The sequence below is a fragment of the Oncorhynchus tshawytscha genome, linkage group LG05, assembly GCF_018296145.1.
Source record: "Oncorhynchus tshawytscha isolate Ot180627B linkage group LG05, Otsh_v2.0, whole genome shotgun sequence".
NCBI classification, from domain to species: domain Eukaryota; kingdom Metazoa; phylum Chordata; class Actinopteri; order Salmoniformes; family Salmonidae; genus Oncorhynchus; species Oncorhynchus tshawytscha.
This window is the reverse complement of record NC_056433.1, coordinates 4,710,239-4,733,291: the sequence shown is the minus strand read 5'-3', so window position 1 is coordinate 4,733,291 and position 23,053 is coordinate 4,710,239. Positions and strand designations below refer to the sequence as shown.

General features: G+C 45.2%; 1 protein-coding gene across 2 annotated transcripts in view; it reads left to right on the top strand.

Moving 5' to 3' along the window:
• LOC121846460 (sorting nexin-17-like) overlaps positions 1-23,053 on the top strand; it is a 76,205-nt gene that overhangs the window by 28,736 nt on the left and 24,416 nt on the right. For both annotated transcript variants that reach the window (XM_042321354.1, XM_042321353.1), the window contains exons 4-10: positions 3,015-3,079; positions 4,460-4,570; positions 6,263-6,353; positions 12,227-12,314; positions 16,795-16,864; positions 20,319-20,411; positions 21,399-21,602. In XM_042321354.1, the coding sequence (XP_042177288.1) occupies positions 3,015-3,079; positions 4,460-4,570; positions 6,263-6,353; positions 12,227-12,314; positions 16,795-16,864; positions 20,319-20,411; positions 21,399-21,602 (722 nt within the window). The remainder of the gene's footprint in view (positions 1-3,014; positions 3,080-4,459; positions 4,571-6,262; positions 6,354-12,226; positions 12,315-16,794; positions 16,865-20,318; positions 20,412-21,398; positions 21,603-23,053) is intronic.

Sequence of the window (23,053 nt, the reverse complement as noted above, 5' to 3'; positions counted from 1 at the left end):
GAATCGGCTTTCTATTCTGCAACAAAGCCTCCTTCGCTCACACCGCAAAACTGACTATCCTGACCGATCCTCTTCTTCGGCGATGTCATTTACAAAATACCTGGTTCAATAAAGGTGAAATAAATAAACTCTAGGATTCTTCTTAACCTCATTGATTATTCTGCACTGTGCTCTTGCAGTCACCTTTGCAGGACGGTCAATCCTAGGGAGAGTAGCAACAGCGCTGAACTTTCTCAATTTATAGACAATTTGTCTTACCGCGGACTGATGAACATAAAGGCTTTTAGAGATATACTTTTGAAACCCTTTCCAGCTTTATGCAAGTCAACAATAAACGTAGGTCTTCTGAGATCTGTTTTGTTCGAGGCATGGTTCACATCAGGCAATGCTTCTTGTGAATAGCAAACTCAAATTTTGTTAGTTTTTTTTTTTATAGGGCAGGGCATTGTTGTGACTAAAATGAAGATCAGATCAAATTTGATGACTAATTATTTTCAGACATCCAGGTAATTCCAAAGGGTTCATATACTTTTTCTTGCCACTGTACATACAGTGCACTCATGGCTTGGTTTGTGCTCGGACATGCACTGTCAACTGTGGTACATTATATAGACAGGTGTGTGCCTTTCCAAATCATGTGCAATCAATTGAATTGACCAAAGTTGGACCCAATCAAGTTGTAAAACATCTCAAGGATGATCAATGGAAACAGGATGCACCTCAAAGCTCAATTTCGAGTCTCATAGCAAAGGGACTGAATACTTATGTAAATAAGGTATTTCTGTTTTTTAATTTTTTAACACCTTTGTAAAAATGTCAAACTGTTTTCACTTTGTCATTATGAGGTATTGTGATGTCATTATGGTGTATTGTGATGTCATTATGAGGTACTGTGATGTCATTATGGGGTATTGTGATGTCATTATGGGTATTGTGTGTAGATTGATGTGGATAATGTTTTATTTAATCCATTTTAGAATAAGGCTGTAACGTAACAAAATGTGGGAAAAGAGAAGGGGTCTGAATACTTTCTGAATGCCCTGCTTATAGGTAGGAGCTAGCGACTGTAATGTTTGGTGATGTTGGACATTGTACAAGAGAACGTGAATCAGAGACATTGTGCAAATGAACTAAGTCTGGCGCGTGCTCGTCTGACGCGTGCTCGTCTGATGGAAGAACAGTTCTTTCTCCGGTTGTGCTATTTACAAACAAACACGTGACTGTCTCAACAGTTTCTGTTTCCGGTAAGCTTCATAATGTGCCCGGTCAAATAAAGAACTTGATCTGGTTCAACGGTAAGAAAAGAAAAAAACATACCTCATGACTATTTCCAAATAGCCCGGTATACAGTATAGCGCCCAACACAGGCACACACTGAGCACGATAGTAGTTGAGGCTAAGGCCTCTTGATAAACCTGGAACCAGATATCTGTTCTCTTCAGATCCATTCATAATGTTATCAGGACTAATAGGAAAGTCTGATCCATTTTGTTTTGATCTAATATGCAGCCAGAGATGTGGACCAGCCATTTTGTTTTGATCTAATATGCAGCCAGAGATGTGGACCAGCCATTTTGTTTTGATCTAATATGCAGCCAGAGATGTGGACCAGCCATTTTGTTTTGATCTAATATGCAGCCAGAGATGTGGACCAGCGTTTCAATTCTCACTCAGTTTGGTCCTTGTCAGGAACATTTTATAGTTTCTTTGGCAAGATGTCTTTGTCAGCTAATTCCTTAGCCTACCATCCCATTGGACCAGTAACCTATGTGCCCCCCCCAAACCAAGCCTCCGCTTTGGCCAGACACTTCCTCAAGCAGGTCAAGGGTGAACTGAGGCCATACACACACTGACACGCATGCGCGCACACACACTGACACACAGAAAGAGAAGAACTGAGTGAAATTTAGCTGGCAGCAGTGTTAAGCATTTGTTTTAATCTTCTGAAAGTTACCACAGAACAAACTGAGCCTTGTTGAGGCATATCATAGTCTGTAAGCACACACACACACCGAGTCTTCCTGGCTGACCGACCGCTTGTTGGGAGGATGGTACATAATGGGTTTTAACACGGTTATGGGAAAATCTACCGCCTCAAAACACAATCTGTTCTCCCTCGTCCCCGAACGCTGTGTGTGTGAGAGATGTGGGCCAAAACTCAGTCCACCACAGGAATTATGTCTCTCTCTCTCTGTCTGTCTTTGTCCTTTTAAGGGCACTTCTAATTGAGTGTACACTCTATTTAGGGGTCAGTATTGCATCACCGTCCCACATACTGTGGCTTCCATTGCGCCGTACAATACAATCAACCTTAGCTTTGTAAATGGACGACAGGAAATTAAACCACTGTAGAGATTGCCTGGTTAAGTCAATTAAACCACTGTAGAGATTGCCTGGTTAAGTCAATTAAACCACTGTAGAGATTACCTGGTTAAGTCAATTAAACCACTGTAGAGATTACCTGGTTAAGTCAATTAAACCACTGTAGAGATTGCCTGGTTAAGTCAATTAAACCACTGTAGAGATTGCCTGGTTAAGTCAATTAAACCACTGTAGAGATTACCTGGTTAAGTCAATTAAACCACTGTAGAGATTACCTGGTTAAGTCAATTAAACCACTGTAGAGATTGCCTGGTTAAGTCAATTAAACCACTGTAGAGATTGCCTGGTTAAGTCAATTAAACCACTGTAGAGATGACCTGGTTAAGTCAATTAAACCACTGTAGAGATTGCCTGGTTAAGTCAATTAAACCACTGTAGAGATTACCTGGTTAAGTCAATTAAACCACTGTAGAGATTACCTGGTTAAGTCAATTAAACCACTGTAGAGATTGCCTGGATGTCAGGTTGAATTGTCTCCTGCTCTTTGATGATTTACAGATAGTTGAAGCCACGTCAGAAGACCTTCTCGGCTTATTGTAGATATAACCTTTTACTACAGATTGATGAGTTACAAATATAAGTGTTGATGTGGCCCTCTAATATCTCTCTCGTCTTCTCTCTCTCCACCACAGTGCGACAGGACCCCATGCTCGGAGCCAGTGAGATGTTCAACAGCTTTCTAAGGAAAGCCCAGCAGGTTGGTAGTGGAGCTAGCTAGGCATGTCTTCCACCCTGGCTGTGTAATTGTTGTGTAGCTAGGCATGTCTTCCACCCTGGCTGTGTAATTGTTGTGTAGCTAGGCATGTCTTCCACCCTGGCTGTGTAATTGTTGTGTTGCTAGGCATGTCTTCCACCCTGTGTTTTGTTCTACATAGGCTTTCTCATCCGGAGGTGTGTGTGTGTGTGTGTGTGTCCTGTTCTACGTAGAATGTGTCTCATCAGGAGGTGTGGCGTGCGGGTGTGTCAGTCCTGTTCTACATAGAATGTGTCTCATCAGGAGTTGTGTGTGTGTGTGTGTGTGTGTGTGTGTGTGTGTGTGTGTGTGTGTGTCCTGTTCTACGTAGAATGTGTCTCATCAGGAGGTGTGGCGTGTGTTGTGCGGGTGTGTCAGTCCTGTTCTATGTAGAATGTGTCTCATCAGGAGGTGTGTGTTGTGCATCAGTTGTTCTATATCGGCCGACTCCTCAGCAAGCTGCTTCTCTTTAATTCAGTGTGTTGTGTCTCTGCTCTGTGAGCCAGCAGGCTGACTCAGTAATGGCTTCAGTTTTGGTAATACGTTCAGCCATGGTGGGACTTTGAGGTTGATGAGTGGGACTTTAGTAATGAACTGAAATGTCACACCAGAGAGGAAGAGGTAAAGTGAGAGGGATAACTGGACCCAACATCGGTCTTGTCTAGCAGGTGGCTATAAAAAAAAATCTAGTTTTTTTGCTTACCAAGCTACAAGTGTTTGTACAGAGGTAAATGAGAGAGTTGAATTTTAACAAAAAAATGTGACTTATTTCCTCCGTCTAATAGAACAGGGTCCAATAGGAGACCCAGCAGTAAACCTGTCATTGTCCAATAGGAGACCCAGTAGTAAACCTGTCATTGTCCAATAGGATACCCAGCAGTAAACCTGTCATTGTCCTATAGGAGACCCAGTAGTAAACCTGTCATTGTCCAATAGGAGACCCAGTAGTAAACCTGTCATTGTCCAATAGGAGACCCAGTAGTAAACCTGTCATTGTCCAATAGGAGACCTAGTAGTAAACCTGTCATTGTCCAATAGGAGACCCAGCAGTAAACCTGTCATTGTCCTATAGGAGACCCAGCAGTAAACCTGTCATTGTCCTATAGGAGACCCAGCAGTAAACCTGTCATTGTCCAATAGGAGACCCAGCAGTAAACCTGTCATTGTCCAATAGGAGACCCAGCAGTAAACCTGTCATTGTCCTATAGGAGACCCAGCAGTAAACCTGTCATTGTCCAATAGGAGACCCAGTAGTAAACCTGTCATTGTCCAATAGGAGACCCAGTAGTAAACCTGTCATTGTCCAAAAGGAGACCCAGCAGTAAACCTGTCATTGTCCAATAGGAGACCCAGCAGATTCCAACAGAAGAGGTACCCCTGGAGATCTACCTGTCTAAGAGGCAGAAGGTCACGGTCAACATCCTGACCTCTGACCAGACAGAGGACGTCCTCGAGGTAAGCTGTATGTGTGTTTGCCAGCCGGGACACATGCTGATTTTAAACGCTCTTCGTTTTTCGATTCCGTTTTATTATCGTGGAAATGATGAATGATAATAATTGATCTATACATTCACAACACTAATGTTCAGTTGGTGTCCTACAGGGAATATCCGTGTTAGGAAACCTGTAGGGAGAGGGATTATTGAAAGTACAGAATGTTTGTCAGAACCAGAGAATGTTTGCCAGCAACAGAGCACCAGAGAATGTTTGCCAGCAACAGAGCACCAGAGAATGTTTGCCAGCAACAGAGCACCAGAGAATGTTTGCCAGCAACAGAGCACCAGAGAATGTTTGCCAGCAACAGAGCACCAGAGAATGTTTGCCTGCAACAGAGAACCAGATCATGTTTGCCTGCACCAGAGAACCAGATCATGTTTGCCAGCACCAGAGAACCAGAGAATGTTTGCCAGAACCAGAGAACCAGAGAATGTTTGCCAGAACCAGAGAATGTTTGCCAGCAACAGAGAACCAGAGAATGTTTGCCAGCTTCAGAGAACCAGAGAATGTTTGCCAGCTTCAGAGAACCAGAGAATGTTTGCCAGCACCAGAGAATGTTTGCCAGCACCAGAGAATGTTTGCCAGCACCAGAGAATGTTTGCCAGCACCAGAGAATGTTTGCCAGCACCAGAGCACCAGAGAATGTTTGCCAGCACCAGAGCACCAGAGAATGTTTGCCAGCACCAGAGAACCAGAGAATGTTTGCCAGCACCAGAGAACCAGAGAATGTTTGCCAGTACCAGAGAACTAGAGAATGTTTGCCAGCACCAGATAATGTTTGCCAGCACCAGAGAACCAGAGAATGTTTGCCAGCACCAGAGAATGTTTGCCAGCACCAGAGAACCAGAGAATGTTTGCCAGCACCAGAGAACCAGATCATGTTTGCCTGCAACAGAGAACCAGAGAATGTTTGCCAGCACCAGAGAACCAGAGAATGTTTGCCAGAACCAGAGAATGTTTGCCAGAACCAGAGAATGTTTGCCAGCAACAGAGAACCAGAGAATGTTTGCCAGCACCAGAGAATGTTTGCCAGCTCCAGAGAACCAGAGAATGTTTGCCAGCACCAGAGAATGTTTGCCAGCACCAGAGAATGTTTGCCAGCACCAGAGAATGTTTGCCAGCAACAGAGCACCAGAGAATGTTTGCCAGCACCAGAGAACCAGAGAATGTTTGCCAGCACCAGAGAATGTTTGCCAGCACCAGAGAACCAGAGAATGTTTGCCAGCACCAGAGAACCAGAGAATGTTTGTCAGAACCAGAGAATGTTTGCCAGCACCAGAGAACCAGAGAATATTTGCCAGCAACAGAGAATCCATCCACTCTTGACACTAGTTGACCCATAAGTGAATGCAGTACATTCTCTCAGATAGAAAGGTAGAAGTTGTATCGCCATACAAACAGCTGCTTTTTGTTCTTGTAACTACGACAACTGTAAACTAGTCCGGTGTTCTTCATAAACTGATGTTACCACAAGGACCATAGACCTCTCTTTCTCTGGGATATTTCAATAGGTTCAAGGCTGTATAACTGTCAGTGGATAAAAATATTTTTTAGTTTTATGTGTGTCAGAGGAAATAGGAGTTGTGGATTCATTCAACCACAGAAAAAGATGACTGAAGATGATCGTTCTGTCTGTCTTCTGATTTGCAGGCTGTTGCGTCGAAGCTGGACCTTCCAGACGACCTTGCTGGTTACTTCAGTCTCTTCCTGGTTCGGGAAGGAGTGGACGGGGGCTTAACGTGTAAGCACTGACTTTTAACCTTCGACCCCTAACCCTAACCCTAACCATCCCATAACCATACAGAGGACAGTTGGGAATGAAATATATTGATCATTTCTTAGAGGTCATCATATAAGATGAATATTGTTTTGACAGACCGCTCGAGGGACTTGTTTTGACAGACATGAGGCCAAACCAATATATCATGACCTTGAATGCTCCTTAGCCAATCAGCCTGAACTATCAGTCCTATAAAATCATCACATGATGTCCTTGAATTGACATCCTGTTGTTGACGGTATCTCTAGTGTCTCCTGTTGTTGACGGTCTCTCTAGTGACTCCTGTTGTTGACGGTCTCTCTAGTGACTCCTGTTGTTGACGGTCTCTCTAGTGACTCCTGTTGTTGACGTCTCTCTAGTGACTCCTGTTGTTGACGTTCTCTCTAGTGACTCCTGTTGTTGACGGTCTCTCTAGTGACTCCTGTTGTTGACGGTCTCTCTAGTGACTCCTGTTGTTGACGGTCTCTCTAGTGACTCCTGTTGTTGACGGTCTCTCTAGTGACTCCTGTTGTTGATGGTCTCTCTAGTGACTCCTGTTGTTGACGGTCTCTCTAGTGACTCCTGTTGTTGACGGTCTCTCTAGTGACTCCTGTTGTTGACGGTCTCTCTAGTGACTCCTGTTGTTGACGGTCTCTCTAGTGACTCCTGTTGTTGATGGTCTCTCTAGTACAGACAAATGGGAATAGAACTGAACTGGCTGCTGGAAGGCTGATGGTCATCGATCCCATGTACCATCTCCTGCCATTGTGCCCTTGAGCAAGGCACCTAGCCCTCCCCCCCACAAGTAAACTCCATACAGGGGCTCTGGACTGCTACTGACCATGTGTCAACTTCTGTGCATTTGTTGTTGTTGGGAAAGGGAGACGGCACATTTTCCATTCTAACCAATGGCTTATGAAGTATTATATTCCACAGGAGACATACACGTCTTTATCCAGCATATTGTCCATCTAGAGTGTGATACTAGCTGGCTCCCCATGTAATCCCCTCCAGGAACAAAATGTCTGCCATTGAGCATTATTGTCTGGGGGAGGGACCAAAAGATAACATGTTAGACCAGTCATTTCTGTTGAAATACATCAGCACAATGTTGATGGAGCACATGGTTATAATGATGGTTATAACCCACAGACCCCACCGAGATGAATATGAGTTGTTAGTCTAGCCAGCCGATAGTCAATGAGCACCCATGGCTAGGCTAATGAATTGTCTAAAACCACAGGGTTCTCTGCTACTCTTCCTCGTCAATATAAAAACAGATGAGTCACTTTCACTTAGTAGCAGCAGTAGTAGTAAACTCGTTATGCTTGTGATTATGGGCTGGCATTTCAATAGACATCATCTAGCTAGCCTAATGTTTAGCCTAATAATGGCTAGTGAGTTGAGAGCTAGCTAGTTAACTATTGGCTAGCTAACTAGTGATGTTACAGCAACCCACAATCAGATTTTATTTTCCTGTTGCACAAAGTTAGCTTTTTGGATTGCATCTTTTAACAGAACAGAAATCTTTTGTTAGGCCTTCCCAGACACTGAGTGGAAAACAGAATGATAGCTGGCCAGCAGATTAGCTAGACAAGTAACACATTGACGTTACCTGAAGTGAAATGTTGCCAGACCTTCATAGCAGTGATCACGTTGTCCTGATTTCATGAATCACAACAACACAGCACTCAAACCTTAGCTACCCATAGGAGCTAAAATTAGCAAGATAAACTTGTTGTAGCTTTCCGGCAGACGAGACGCTTTGTGGCGTATTTCTGCCTTTCACGGGTCGGAGTGGAAATGACAAATTTGGGACACAGAAAGAGGGGAGAGGGGAAAGGGGGGCTAGCTACAACTTGTTAACGGTGCACACTGAAATCAGTAACAACAAACTCACGCCACGCAACAGGAAGTGGTCAGGGGCCAAGATTCAACAACCCACATTTCAGGAATTTTACTAAAAATAAAACGTCCGTAAGGGGACGAACACACTTAAATGGAAAGGAACTATGCAAGGCAATGAAGGCCTTCATTTGTAGGCCTTCATGGACATGTCATGGACATGTTAGTTTTGTTTTTTTGCTGATTTCATTCCTAAAATCTCCCACTCGGAAAGGAATTGAGGAGCTGACGTAGCACCAGTGCAAAAGATTAGCTAATCACTTGGTCTGTGTCCCGAAGGGCACCCTATTCCCTATACACACCTATGGGCCCTGTTCAAAAGTAGTGCACTACATAGGGAATAGGGTGCCGTTTGGGACTCAGCCTAATTACCTTGATAACCGATTAAGTGTGAGAGCTACCAAACCCCCTGCCAAACCTTCTTCCTCCTCTGTTGGCTCCGTCCACTGGGGCCCTGTCTCCTTCCTCTTTTTCCTCTTCTTCCTGCCAAACCCTCTTTTTCTCACACTCAAACACACCAACACCAACAGAAGAATGATTGCCTCTGTCGATAGAGTCCACCTATTTCTGTCGGAACCGAACAGGGCTGGCAGGGTTCTGTCAAGAGTTCTGCTGAATGAATGAACGGGTAGAACTATTGAATATGGACACGTTTCCCTAAGGAATCATTTCATGTCCGTTTCAAAGCTCCCAGAGGAACTGTCCTGTTCTGTACTGAACTCTCCAAGCTATAGAAACCAATACGCCTGTTCTGTACTGAACTCTCCAAGCTATAGAAACCAATAGTCCTGTTCTGTACTGAACTCTCCAAGCTATAGAAACCAATAGTCCTGTTCTGTACTGAACTCTCCAAGCTGTAGAAACCAATACTCCTGTTCTGTACTGAACTCTCCAAGCTGTAGAAACCAATAGTCCTGTTCTGTACTGAACTCTCCAAGCTATAGAAACCAATAGTCCTGTACTGAACTCTCCAAGCTATAGAAACCAATAGTCCTGTTCTGTACTGAACTCTCCAAGCTGTAGAAACCAATACTCCTGTTCTGTACTGAACTCTCCAAGCTATGGAAACCAATAGCCAGTCCTGTACTGAACTCTCCAAGCTATGGAAACCAATAGCCAGTCCTGTACTGAACTCTCCAAGCTATAGAAACCAATAGCCAGTCCTGTACTGAACTCTCCAAGCTATAGAAACCAATACTCCTGTTCTGTACTGAACTCTCCAAGCTGTAGAAACCAATACTCCTGTTCTGTACTGAACTCTCCAAGCTATGGAAACCAATAGCCAGTCCTGTACTGAACTCTCCAAGCTATGGAAACCAATAGCCAGTCCTGTACTGAACTCTCCAAGCTATAGAAACCAATAGTCCTGTTCTGTACTAAACATCTCCAATCCAAATTCAAATCTAGAATCGTCTTTCTATTCCACAACAAAGCCTCCTTCACTCACGCCGCCAAACTTTCCCTAGTAAAACTGACTATCCTGCCGATCCTCGACTTCAACAATGTCATCTACAAAATAGCTTCCAATACTCTACTCAGCAAACTGGATGCAGTCTATCACAGTGCCCTCCGTTTTGTTACCAAATCACCTTATACCACCCACCACTGCGACCTGTATGCTCTCGTTGGCTGGCCCTCGCTACATATTCGTCGCCAAACCCACTGGCTCCAGGTCATCTATAAGTCTATGCTAGGTTAAGCTCCGCCTTATCTCAGCTCACTGGTCCCGATAACAACACCCACCCGTACACCTGCTGGAGCGCGTGCTATCTCACTGGTCATCACCAAAGCCAACACCTCCTTTGGCCGACTTTCCTTACAGTTCTCTGCTGCCAGTGACTGGAACAAATTGCAAAAATCGCTGAAGCTGGAGACTTCTATTTCCCTCACTAACTTTAAACATCAACTATCTGAGCAGCTGGCCAATTGCTGCAGCTGTAAATAGTCCATCTGTAAATAGCCCACCCAATCTACCTACCTCATCCCCATACAGTTTTTATTTACTTTGCTGCTCTTTTGCACACCAGTATTTCTACATGCACTTCATGCACTTATCACTCGTGTTAATCTGCTAAATTGTAATTACTTTGCTACTATGGCCTATTTATTGCCTTACCTCCTCACACCATTTGCCCACACTGTATATAGACTTTATTTTTTTCTATTGTGTTATTGACTGTATGCTTGTTTATTCCATGTGTAACTCTGTTGTTGTTTGTGTCACATTGCTCTTGGCCAGGTCGCAGTTGTAAATGAGAACTTGTTCTCAACTAGCCTACCTGGTTAAATAAAGGTGTTCTCAACTAGCCTACCTGGTTAAATAAAGGTGTTCTCAACTAGCCTACCTGGTTAAATAAAGGTGTTCTCAACTAGCCTACCTGGTTAAATAAAGGTGTTCAACTAGCCTACCTGGTTAAATAAAGGTGTTCTCAACTAGCCTACCTGGTTAAATAAAGGTGTTCTCAACTAGCCTACCTGGTTAAATAAAGGTGTTCTCAACTAGCCTACCTGGTTAAATAAAGGTGTTCTCAACTAGCCTACCTGGTTAAATAAAGGTGTTCTCAACTAGCCTACCTGGTTAAATAAAGGTGTTCTCAACTAGCCTACCTGGTTAAATAAAGGTGTTCTCATAATAAATAAAACATGTAATGACTGCTACCGTCCTAAATGTAGCTGGCATTGCTTAAAGGGATCTGAACAGAACTCAACAGCAGGGTGTGTCCCAAATGGCACTGTTTCCCTATATAGTGCACTACTATAGACCAGAGCCCCTATTCCCTATATAGTGCACTACTTTAGACCAGAGCCCTATTCCCTATATAGTGCACTACTATAGACCAGAGCCCTATTCCCTATATAGTGCACTACTTTAGACCAGAGCCCTATTCCCTATATAGTGCACTACTTTAGACCAGAGCCCTATTCCCTATATAGTACACTACTTTAGACCAGAGCCCTATGGGCCACAATTTTTTTTTTTTTTTTTTTTTACCTTTATTTTACTAGGCAAGTCAGTTAAGAACAAATTCTTATTTTCAATGACGGCCTAGAAACAGTGGGTTAACTGCCTGTTCAGGGGTAGAACGACAGATTTGTACCTTGTCAGCTCGGGGATTTGAACTTGCAACCTTTCGGTTACTAGTCCAACGCTCTAACCAATAGGGAATAGGGTGCCATTTGGGATGTAAGCCACTCTCTCCAGACAGCTGCTGTTCCCTCTGGAGGTCTCAACTAAACAGCTGCAGTTTATACACCCACACAGACACATGGTCCAGATGGACTGTCCTCATCTCTCTGTTACTAGATCCTGCTGGGTTCTGTCCAGATGGACTGTCCTCATCTCTGTCTGGTACTGGACCCTGCTGGGTTCTGTCTAGATGGACCCTGCTGGGTTCTGTCCAGATGGACTGTCCTCATCTCTGTCTGGTACTGGACCCTGCTGGGTTCTGTCTAGATGGACTGTCCTCATCTGTCTGGTACTGGACGCTGCTGGGTTCTGTCTAGATGGACTGTCCTCATCTGTCTGGTACTGGTACTGCTCATCTCTGTCTGGTACTGGACCCTGCTCATCTCTGTCTAGATGGACTGTCCTCATCTCTGTCTGGTACTGGACGCTGCTCATCTCTCTCTGTTTGTTGTTATCTAAATCAGATCAGGCTGTACTGCTCATCTCTCTCTGTTTGTTTGTTATCTAAATCAGATCAGGCTGTACTGCTCATCTCTCTCTGTTTGTTGTCATCTTTGTTGTTATCTAAATCAGATCAGGCTGTACTGCTCAGCACTCTTTTTTACTCACTCTCTCCTCTCTCTCTCTCTTTCTCTCTCCTTCTTTCTCTCTTTCTCTCCTCTTTCTCTCTCCTTTCTCTCTCTCCTCTCTTCCTCGCATTCTCTCGCTCTCCTTTCTCTCTCTCTCTCCTTTCTTTCTCTCTCTCTTTCTCATTTTTCTCTAGTTGTGAGGAAGCTGCAGGATTTTGAGCTGCCGTACGTATCTGTCACCAGTTTGCGGAGCTCGGAGTTCTACATCGCCCTTCGTAAAAGGTATGATACCTCTCCACAAACATGAACTAAGACTGACGCCGTCTCACTCTGTTAGACTGACCCCACTCTCTTAGACTGACGCTACTCCACTCTGTTAGACTAACGCTACCCCACTCTGTTAGACTGACGCTACCCCACTCTGTTAGACTGACTCTACCCCACTCTGTTAGACTGACTCTACCCCACTCTGTTAGACTGACTCTACCCCACTCTGTTAGACTGCTACCCCACTCTGTTAGACTGACTCTACCCCACTCTGTTAGACGGACTCTACCCCACTCTGTTAGACTGACTCTACCCCACTCTGTTAGACTGACTCTACCCCACTCTGTTAGACTGACTCTACCCCACTCTGTTAGACTGACTCTACCCCACTCTGTTAGACTGACTCTACCCCACTCTGTTAGACTGACTCTACCCCACTCTGTTAGACTGACTCTACCCCACTCTGTTAGACTGACTCTACCCCACTCTGTTAGACTGACTCTACCCCACTCTGTTAGACTGACTCTACCCCACTCTGTTAGACTGACTCTACCCCACTCTGTTAGACTGACTCTACCCCACTCTGTTAGACTGACTGACCCCACTCTGTTAGACTGACTCTACCCCACTCTGTTAGACTGACTCTACCCCACTCTGTTAGACTGACTCTACCCCACTCTGTTAGACTGACTCTACCCCACTCTGTTACTGACCCCACCCCACTCTGTTAGACTGACCCCACCCCACTCTGTTAGACTGACTCTACCCCACTCTGTTAGACTGACTCTGTTAGACTGACCCCACTCTGTTAGACTGACCCCACTCTGTTAGACTGACCCTACCCCACTCTGTTAGACTGACCCCACCCCACTCTGTTAGACTGACCCCACCCCACTCTGTTAGACTGACCCTACCCCACTCTGTTAGACTGACTCTACCCCACTCTGTTAGACTGACTCTACCCCACTCTGTTAGACTGACTCTACCCCACTCTGTTAGACTGACTCTACCCCCCACTCTGTTCGACTGACTCTACCCCACTCTGTTAGACTGACTCTACCCCACTCTGTTAGACTGACTCTACCCCACTCTGTTAGACTGACTCTACCCCACTCTGTTAGACTGACCCCACTCTGTTAGACTGACTCTACCCCACTCTGTTAGACTGACTCTACCCCACTCTGTTAGACTGACTCTACCCCACTCTGTTAGACTGACTCTACCCCACTCTGTTAGACTGACTCGACCCCACTCTGTTAGACTGACTCACCCCACTCTGTTAGACTGACTCGACCCCACTCTGTTAGACTGACTCGACCCCACTCTGTTAGACTGACTCGACCCCACTCTGTTAGACTGACTCGACCCCACTCTGTTAGACTGACTCGACCCCACTCTGGATTCCTAAAATGAATAAACGGTCCCCGATTTACCCCTGGTGTATATATTGTTTATGTTGGTCTGTTTTAAATACAGTTGAAGTCAGAAGTTTTTCACAATTCCTGACATTTAATCATAGTAATAAAGACCCTGTCTTAGGCCACTTTATTTTAAGAATGTGAAATGTCAGAATAATAGTAGAGAGAATGATTTATTTCAGCTTTTATTCATTTCATCACGTTCCCAGTGGGTCAGAAGTTTACATACACTCAATTAGCATTTGGTAGCATTGCCTTTAAATTGTTTAGCTTGGGTCAATCATTTCAAGTAGCCTTCCACAAGCTTCCCACAATAAGTTGGGTGAATTTTGGCCCATTCCTCCTGACAGAGCTGGTGTAACTGAGTCAGGTTTATATGCCTCCTTGCTCGCACACACTTTTTCAGTTCTGCCCACAAATTTTCTATAGGATTGAGGTCAGAGCTTTGTGATGGCCACTATCTATATCCACAGTAAAACAAGTCCTATATCGACATAACCTGAAAGGCCTCTCAGCAAGGAAGAAGCCAATGCTCCAAAACCACCATTAAAAAAGCCAGACTACGGTTTGCAACTGCACATGGGGACAAAGACCTTACTTTTTAGAGAAATGTCCTCTGGCCTGATTAAACAAAAATAGAACTGTTTGGCCATAATGACCATCGTTATGTTTGGAGGAAAAAAGGGGGAGGCTTGCAAGCCGAAGAACACCATCCCAACCGTGAAGCACGGGGGTGGCAGCATCATGTTGTGGCGGTGCTTTTCTGCAGGAGGGACTGGTGCACTTCACAAAATAGATGGCATCATGAGGTCGGAAAATTATGTGGATATATTGAAACAGCATCTCAAGACATCAGTCAGTAAGTTTTAGCTTGGTCGCAAATGGGTCTTCCAAATGGTCAATGACCCCAAGCATACTTCCAAAGTTGTGGCAAAATGGCTTAAGGACAACAAAGTCTAGGTACATTTGTACCTGTTTCCTCCAGCATCTTCACAAGGTCCTTTGCTGTTGTTCTGGGATTGATTTGCACTTTTCACACCAAAGTACATTCATCTCTAGGAGACAGAACGCATCTCCTTCCTGAGCAGTATGACGGCTGCGTGGTTCCATGGTGTTTATACTTGCGTACTATTGTTTGTACAGATGAATGTGGTACCTTCAGGCGTTTGGAAATTGCTCCCAAGGATGAACCAGACTTGTGAAGGTCTACAATGTTTTGGCTGATTTCTTTTGATTTTCCCATGATGTCAAGCAAAGTGGCACTGAGTTTGAAGGTAGGTCTTGAAATAAATCCACAGGTACACCTCCAAATGACTCAAATGATGTCAATTAGCCTATCAGAAGCCATGACATCAATTTCTGGAATTTTCCAAGCTGTTTAAAGGCACAGTCCACTTAGTGTATGTAAACTTCTGACCCACTGGAATTGTGATACAGTGAATTATAAGTGAAAGAATCTGTCTGTAAACAATTGTTGGAAAAATTACTTGTGTCATACACAAAGTAGATGTACTAACCGACTTGCCAAAACTATAGTTTGTTTAACAAGAAATTTGTGGAGTGTTTGAAAAACGAGTTTTAATGACTCCAACCTAAGTCTCTGTAAACTTCCGACTTCAACTGTCCAACTGATTTGAATTTCTGATTTGAAATGCAGACTGAAGTATCCGGGTTCAAACCTTTCAGTGTCCATTGGACGTGACGCAACGTGAGCGCAGCTTTCATTGATCTCAAAGAAACACATGGCTGTAGTGGTCTGTAGTGAGAACAACACACTGCTGTGATGTCTGTAGTGAGAACAACACACTGCCGTGATGTCTAGTGAGAACAACACACTGCTGTGATGTCTGTAGTGAGAACAACACACTGCTGTGATGTCTGTAGTGATAACAACACACTGCTGTGATGTCTGTAGTGAGAACAACACACTGCCGTGATGTCTGTAGTGTAGAGGGTGTTACAGACTGTAGTGAGAACAACACACTGCTGTGATGTCTGTAGTGAGAACAACACACGTGATGTCTAGTGAGAACAACACACTGCCGTGATGTCTGTAGTGAGAACAACACACTGCCGTGATGTCTGTAGTGAGAACAACACACTGCTGTGATGTCTGTAGTGAGAACAACACACTGTGATGTCTGTAGTGAGAACAACACACTGCCGTGATGTCTGATGTCTGTACAGTGTAGAACAACACACTGCTGTGATGTCTGAGAACAACACACTGTAGTGAGAACAACACACTGCTGTGATGTCTGTAGTGATAACAACACACTGCCGTGATGATGAACAACACACTCTGTGATGTCTGTAGTGAGAACAACACACTGCTGTGATGTCTAGTGAGAACAACACACTGCTGTGATGTCTGTAGTGAGAACAACACACTGCTGTGATGTCTGTAGTGAGAACAACACACTGCTGTGATGTCTGTAGTGTAGCAGTGATGTCTGTAGTGAGAACAACACACTGCTGTGATGTCTGTAGTGAGAACAACACACTGCTGTGATGTCTGTGTGTAGAACAACACACTGCTGTGATGTCTGTAGTGAGAACAACACACTGCTGTGATGTCTGTAGTGAGAACAACACACTGCTGTGATGTCTGTAGTGAGAACAACACACTGCTGTGATGTCTGTAGTGAGAACAACACACTGCTGTGATGTCTGTAGTGAGAACAACACACTGCTGTGATGTCTGTAGTGATAACAACACACTGCCGTGATGTCTAGTGAGAACAACACACTGCTGTGATGTCTGTAGTGAGAACAACACACTGCTGTGATGTCTGTAGTGAGAACAACACACTGCTGTGATGTCTGTAGTGAGAACAACACACTGCTGTGATGTCTGTAGTGTAGCAGGGTCGTTACAGGCTGTAGTGAGAACAACACACTGCTGTGATGTCTGTAGTGTAGCAGGGTCGTTACAGGCTGTAGTGAGAACAACACACTCTTTTCTGCAGCCACAACAGTATATTGGACATCCGTTCTTGACTGATGGTTTGTGTTCATTGAAATTCAAGCGTTATGAGTGTTGATAACCAATACTCTGTCTGTCTCTGTCTGTATAGTTACTGGGACACGGCGTATGACAGTGATGTAATGGACAACAGAGTGGGACTGAACCTACTGTACACTCAGGTGAGTTCAAAACCTCAGGTGAGTTCTGAACCTACTATATATATATATATATACTGCTCAAAAAAATAAAGGGAACACTTAAACAACACAATGTAACTCCAAGTCAATCACACTTCTGTGAAATCAAACTGTCCACTTAGGAAGCAACACTGATTGACAATAAATTCCACATGCTGTTGTGCAAATGGAATAGACAACAGGTGGAAATTATAGGCAATTAGCAAGACACCCCAAATAAAGGAGTGGTTCTGCAGGTGGTGACCACAGACCACTTATCAGTTCCTATGCTTCCTGGCTGATGTTTTGGTCACTTTTGAATGCTGGTGGTGCTTTCACTCTAGTGGTAGCATGAGACGGAGTCTACAACCCACACAAGTGGCTCAGGTAGTGCAGCTCATCCAGGATGGCACATCAATGCGAGCTGTGGCAAGAAGGTTTGCTGTGTCTGTCAGCGTAGTGTCCAGAGCATGGAGGCGCTACCAGGAGACAGGCCAGTACATCAGGAGACGTGGAGGAGGCCGTAGGAGGGCAACAACCCAGCAGCAGGACCCCTACCTCCGCCTTTGTGCAAGGAGGAGCAGGAGGAGCACTGCCAGAGCCCTGCAAAATGACCTCCAGCAGGCCACAAATGCAGGTTCACACTGAGCACATGTGACAGACGTGACAGTCTGGAGACGCCGTGGAGAACGTTCTGCTGCCTGCAACATCCTCCAGCATGACCGGTTTGGTGGTGGGTCAGTCATGGTGTGGGGTGGCATTTCTTTGGGGGGCCGCAAAGCCCTCCATGTGCTCGCCAGAGGTAGCCTGACTGCCAGTAGGTACCGAGATGAGATCCTCAGACCCCTTGTGAGACCATATGCTGGTGCGGTTGGCCCTGGGTTCCTCCTAATGCAAGACAATGCTAGACCTCATGTGGCTGGAGTGTGTCATCAGTTCCTGCAAGAGGAAGGCCTTGATGCTATGGACTGGCCCGCCCGTTCCCCAAACCTGAATCCAATTGAGCACATCTGGGACATCATGTCTCGCTCCTTCCACCAACGCCACGTCGCACCACAGACTGTCCAGGAGTTGGCGGATGCTTTAGTCCAGGTCTGGGAGGAGATCCCTCAGGAGACCATCCGCCACCTCATCAGGAGCATGCCCAGGCGTTGTAGGGAGGTCATACAGGCACATGGAGGCCACACACACTACTGAGCCTCATTTTGACTTGTTTTAAGGACATTACATCAAAGTTGGATCAGCCTGTAGTGTGGTTTTCCACTTTAATTTTGAGTGTGACTCCAAATCCAGACCTCCATGGGTTGATACATTTGATTTCCATTTATAGTTTTTGTGTGATTTTGTTGTCAGCACATTCAACTATGTAAAGAAAAAAGTATTTAATAAACATATTTCATTCATTCAGATCTAGGATGTGTTATTTTAGTGTTCCCTTTATTTTTTTGAGCAATGTATATATATCTATATATACTACCTTTCAAAAGTTTAGGGTCACTTAGAAATGTCCTTTAAAATGGTCCTTTTAAAATAACATCAAATGGATCAGAAATACAGTCTGTTCTTCTTCTGAGAAATGAAGGCTATTCCATGTGAGAAATTGCCAAGAAACTGAAGATATCGTACAACGCTGTATACTACTCCCTTCACAGAACAGCGCAAACTGGCCCTAACCAGAATAGAAAGAGGAGTGGGAGGCCCCGGTGCACAACTGAGCAAGAGGACAAGTACATTAGAGTGTCTAGTTTGAGAAACAGATGCCTCACAAGTCCTCAACTGGCAACTTCATTAACTATTACCCACAAAACACCAGTCTCAACGTCAACAGTGAAGAGGTGACTCCGGGATGCTGGCCTTCTAGGCAGAGTTCCTCTGTCCAGTGTCTGTGTGTTCTTTTGTCCATCTTAATCTTTTCTTTTTATTGGCCAGTCTGAGATATGGCTTTTTCTTTGCAACTCTCCCTAGAAGGCCAGCATCCCGGAATTTGAATTTGAATCTTGGATCTTCAACCAATGGGGCAATTAAAATATGTAGTTGTATCAAGTCTTAAAGGTATTTTAGCTCCAATCACAGACCACAGAACCCCCAGGAACCACCACTTCATCACTAATAGTAATGCTTCTAACAGTCTACTGTCCTCATTTTTCAAATGTAATGTTATTTCCTGCTCCTCTTCTCCTCTCCTCTCCTCCTCCTTCCCTGACCCCTCCTCTGCAACCCTGCTCCTCTTCTCTTCTCCTCCTCCTCCCCTGACCCCTCCTCTGCAACCCTGCTCCTCTTCTCTTCTCCTCCTCCTCCCCTGACCCCTCCTCTGCAACCCTGCTCATCTTCTCCTCCTCTCCTCCTTCCTGACCCCTCCTTGCAACCCTGACCCCTCCTCTGCAACCCTGCTCCCTTCCATTATCCAATGAGGTTGTCAGGGAGGTGTGGCATCCTAAAGCCATGGTTGTGCCCCAAATGGCACCCTACTCTCAAATTACTGCACTACTTTTTTACTATGGCCCATAGTCCTCTGGTCCAAATTACTGCACTACTTTTTACTAAAGCCCATAGTCCTCTGGTCCAAATTACTGCACTACTTTTTACTATGGCCCATAGTCCTCTGGTCCAAATTACTGCACTACTATTTACTATGGCCCATAGTCCTCTGGTCCAAATTACTGCACTACTATTTACTATGGCCCATAGTCCTCTGGTCCAAATTACTGCACTACTATTTACTATGGCCCATAGTCCTCTGGTCCAAATTACTGCACTACTATTTACTATGGCCCATAGTCCTCTGGTCCAAATTACTGCACCATTTAATGGCCCATAGTCCTCTGGTCCACTACTATTTACTATGGCCCATAGTCCTCTGGTCCAAATTACTGCACCACTATTTACTATGGCCCATAGTCCTCTGGTCCAAATTACTGCACTACTATTTACTATGGCCCATAGTCCTCTGGTCCAAATTACTGCACTATATAGAGAGTAGGGTGCCATTGGCAACAGAACCCGCCCTCTATGCAGACACACACACACACTCAGCAGCAACAACAACATGCTGTTTTCTTACGCAGATTGCTGATTTGATTAGAATCTGCCTGCTGGCTCAGCGTTCCATGTGTGTGTCTGTTTGGCAGGCTGTTGACTCAGTGCTCCGTGTGTGTGTGTCTGTTTGGCAAGCTGTTAACTCAGTGTGGGCGCATAGCTAATGTTACGGGCCAAAGAATGCAATCTTTTCTTGGAAAGAGAATCAACTCGTGTGTGTGTGTGTGCTTGCCATTTTGTGCAACTTGTGTGTGTCATTTGACTTGTGTGTATGTGTGTGTTTAATTCTACTTGAACAAAACAACAGTGGAATAGTTTGTTTTGAACTTAGAATACAAATGTGTTTCTCTGATTTTATGTAAAGCCTCTCCAAGAATGGTTTAGAGCAGAAAGATGATTGTTGTCTCTCTCCTCTCCCTAGACGGTGTCTGACATCGAGAGAGGCTGGATCCTCGTTAACAAGGACCAGCACAGACAGCTGAAATCACTGCAGGAGAAAGGATCCAAGAAAGAAGTAAGTATGGGCTGATCCTCGTAACGCAACACTGTCTCCTCCGGCGGTAACCGTCTCCTCCGGCTGTAACCGTCTCCTCCGGCTGTAACCGTCTCCTCCGGCTGTAACCGTCTCCTCCGGCGGTAACCGTCTCCTCCGGCGGTAACCGTCTCCTCCGGCTGTAACCGTGTCCTCCGGCGGTAACCGTCTCCTCCGGCGGTAACCGTCTCCTCGGCTAACCGTCTCCTCCGGCTGTAACCGTCTCCTCCGGCTGTAACCGTCTCCTCCGGCGGTAACCGTGTCCTCCGGCGGTAACCGTGTCCTCCGGCTGTAACCGTCTCCTCCGGCGGTAACCGTCTCCTCCGGCGGTAACCGTGTCCTCCGGCGGTAACCGTGTCCTCCGGCGGTAACCGTGTCCTCCGGCGGTAACCGTGCCCGCCGGCTTTCTAGTGGAGAAGAAGCTAACATTCCACACCTTGTATTCTTTGTCATGTCACAGGGATATTGTCATGCTGAAACAGGAAACGGCATTTCCCAAACTTTTGCCACAAAGTTGGAAGCATAGAATCTTCTAGAATGTCATTGTATGTTGAAGCGTTTAGATTTCCCTTCACTGGAACTAAGAGGCCCAAACCATGAAAAACAGCATTATTCCTCCTCCATCAAACTCTACAGTTGGCACTAACCATTCTCCTAGCGTTTCCACTGCTCCAGAGTCCAATGGCGGCGAGCTTTACACCACTCTAGATGATGCTTGGCATTGCTCATGGTGATCTTAGTTTTGTGTGCGGCTGCTTGGCCATGGAAACACGTTTCATGAAGCTCCCGGCGAACAGTTCTCGTGCCGACGTCGCTTCCAGAGGCAGTTGGGAACTCGGTAGTGAGTGTAGCAACCGAGGACAGACTGACTGTCAGCAGCAGGTGTGGCTGAAATAGATCCGCTGATTTGGAGGGTTCTCCACATACTGCTGTATATACAGTATTCATGTTCTCTACGTCTCTCTCCAGTTCATTAGGCTGTGCCAGACGCTGAAGTACTTCGGCTACATACAGTTTGACCCGTGTGTGACAGACTTCCCGGAGAAGGGCTGTCACGCGATCGTCTCCGCTGGCAACAACGAACTCAACTTCCAGGTCAAGCTACCCAATGAGCAGATGAAAGAGGGGAGCTTCAAGGTCACGCGCATGAGGTGCTGGAGGGTCACTTCCTCTGTAAGTAGCCCTCCCCCAAATTACGTTACTCTACGTTACTCCTCCCCAACATAAAGTTATTCTATTCTCATCACTGTAGAGTGATGGTGCTCCTAGACTGATCTATGGTTACTAGAGTGATGGTGCTCCTAGACTGATCTATGGTAACTAGAGTGATGGTGCTCCTAGAGGGGAGACTGATCTATGGTTACTAGAGTGATGGTGCTCCTAGACTGATCTATGGTTACTAGAGTGATGGTGATCCTAGACTGATCTATGGTTACTAGAGTGATGGTGATCCTAGAGGGGAGACTGATCTATGGTTACTAGAGTGATGGTGCTCCTAGACTGATCTATGGTTACTAGAGTGATGGTGCTCCTAGACTGATCTATGGTTACTAGAGTGATGGTGCTCCTAGACTGATCTATGGTTACTAGAGTGATGGTGCTCCTAGACTGATCTATGGTTACTAGAGTGATGGTGCTCCTAGACTGATCTATGGTTACTAGAGTGATGGTGCTCCTAGACTGATCTATGGTTACTAGAGTGATGGTGCTCCTAGACTGATCTATGGTTACTAGAGTGATGGTGCTCCTAGACTGATCTATGGTTACTAGAGTGATGGTGCTCCTAGACTGATCTATGGTTACTAGAGTGATGGTGCTCCTAGACTGATCTATGGTTTCTAGAGTGATGGTGTTCCTAGTGAAGACACTGATCTATGGTTAGTTTTGCATCCCCCTTACCATAGTGGTTAAGATTAGGATATAAAATGAAGGTTAACTGATCCTACATCAGTGCTTGGAGAGGTCCTGGCGGGTCACTTGTTCTGCAAGTATCCCACCCAAGTTCTCTTGGGAATATGAAGTTATTCTATTCTGCGCTTGACCACTCCCACTTTCTTGCCTCTCCTCCTTCCTCTCTCATTAACACAAGTGTGGTTCTCCCACCATCTCCCTACTCTGTGTTCCAGGTACATGTCTTTATTCTCTGCCAGACACTCTATTCTCCTCTCCTCTATTCTCCTCTCCTCTATTCTCCTCTTCTCTATTCTCCTCTCCTCTATTCTCCCCTTCTCTATTCTCCCTTTCTCTATTTTCCCCTTCTCTATTCTCCTCTCCTCTATTCTCCTCTCCTCTTCTCTATTCTCCCCTTCTCTATTCTCCTCTCCCCTTCTCTATTCTCCTCTCCTCTATTCTCCTCTTCTCTATTCTCCTCTCTCTATTCTCCTCTTCTCTATTCTCCTCTTCTCTATTCTCCTCTCCTCTATTCTCCCTTCTCTATTCTCCCTTTCTCTATTTTCCCCTTCTCTATTCTCCTCTTCTCTATTCTCCTCTTCTTCTCTATTCTCCCTTCTCTATTCTCCTCTCCTCTATTCTCTCTCCTCTATTCTTCTCCTCTATTCTCCCTTCTCTATTCTCCCTTCTCTATTCTCCTCTTCTCTATTCTCCTTCTCTATTCTCCTTTCTCT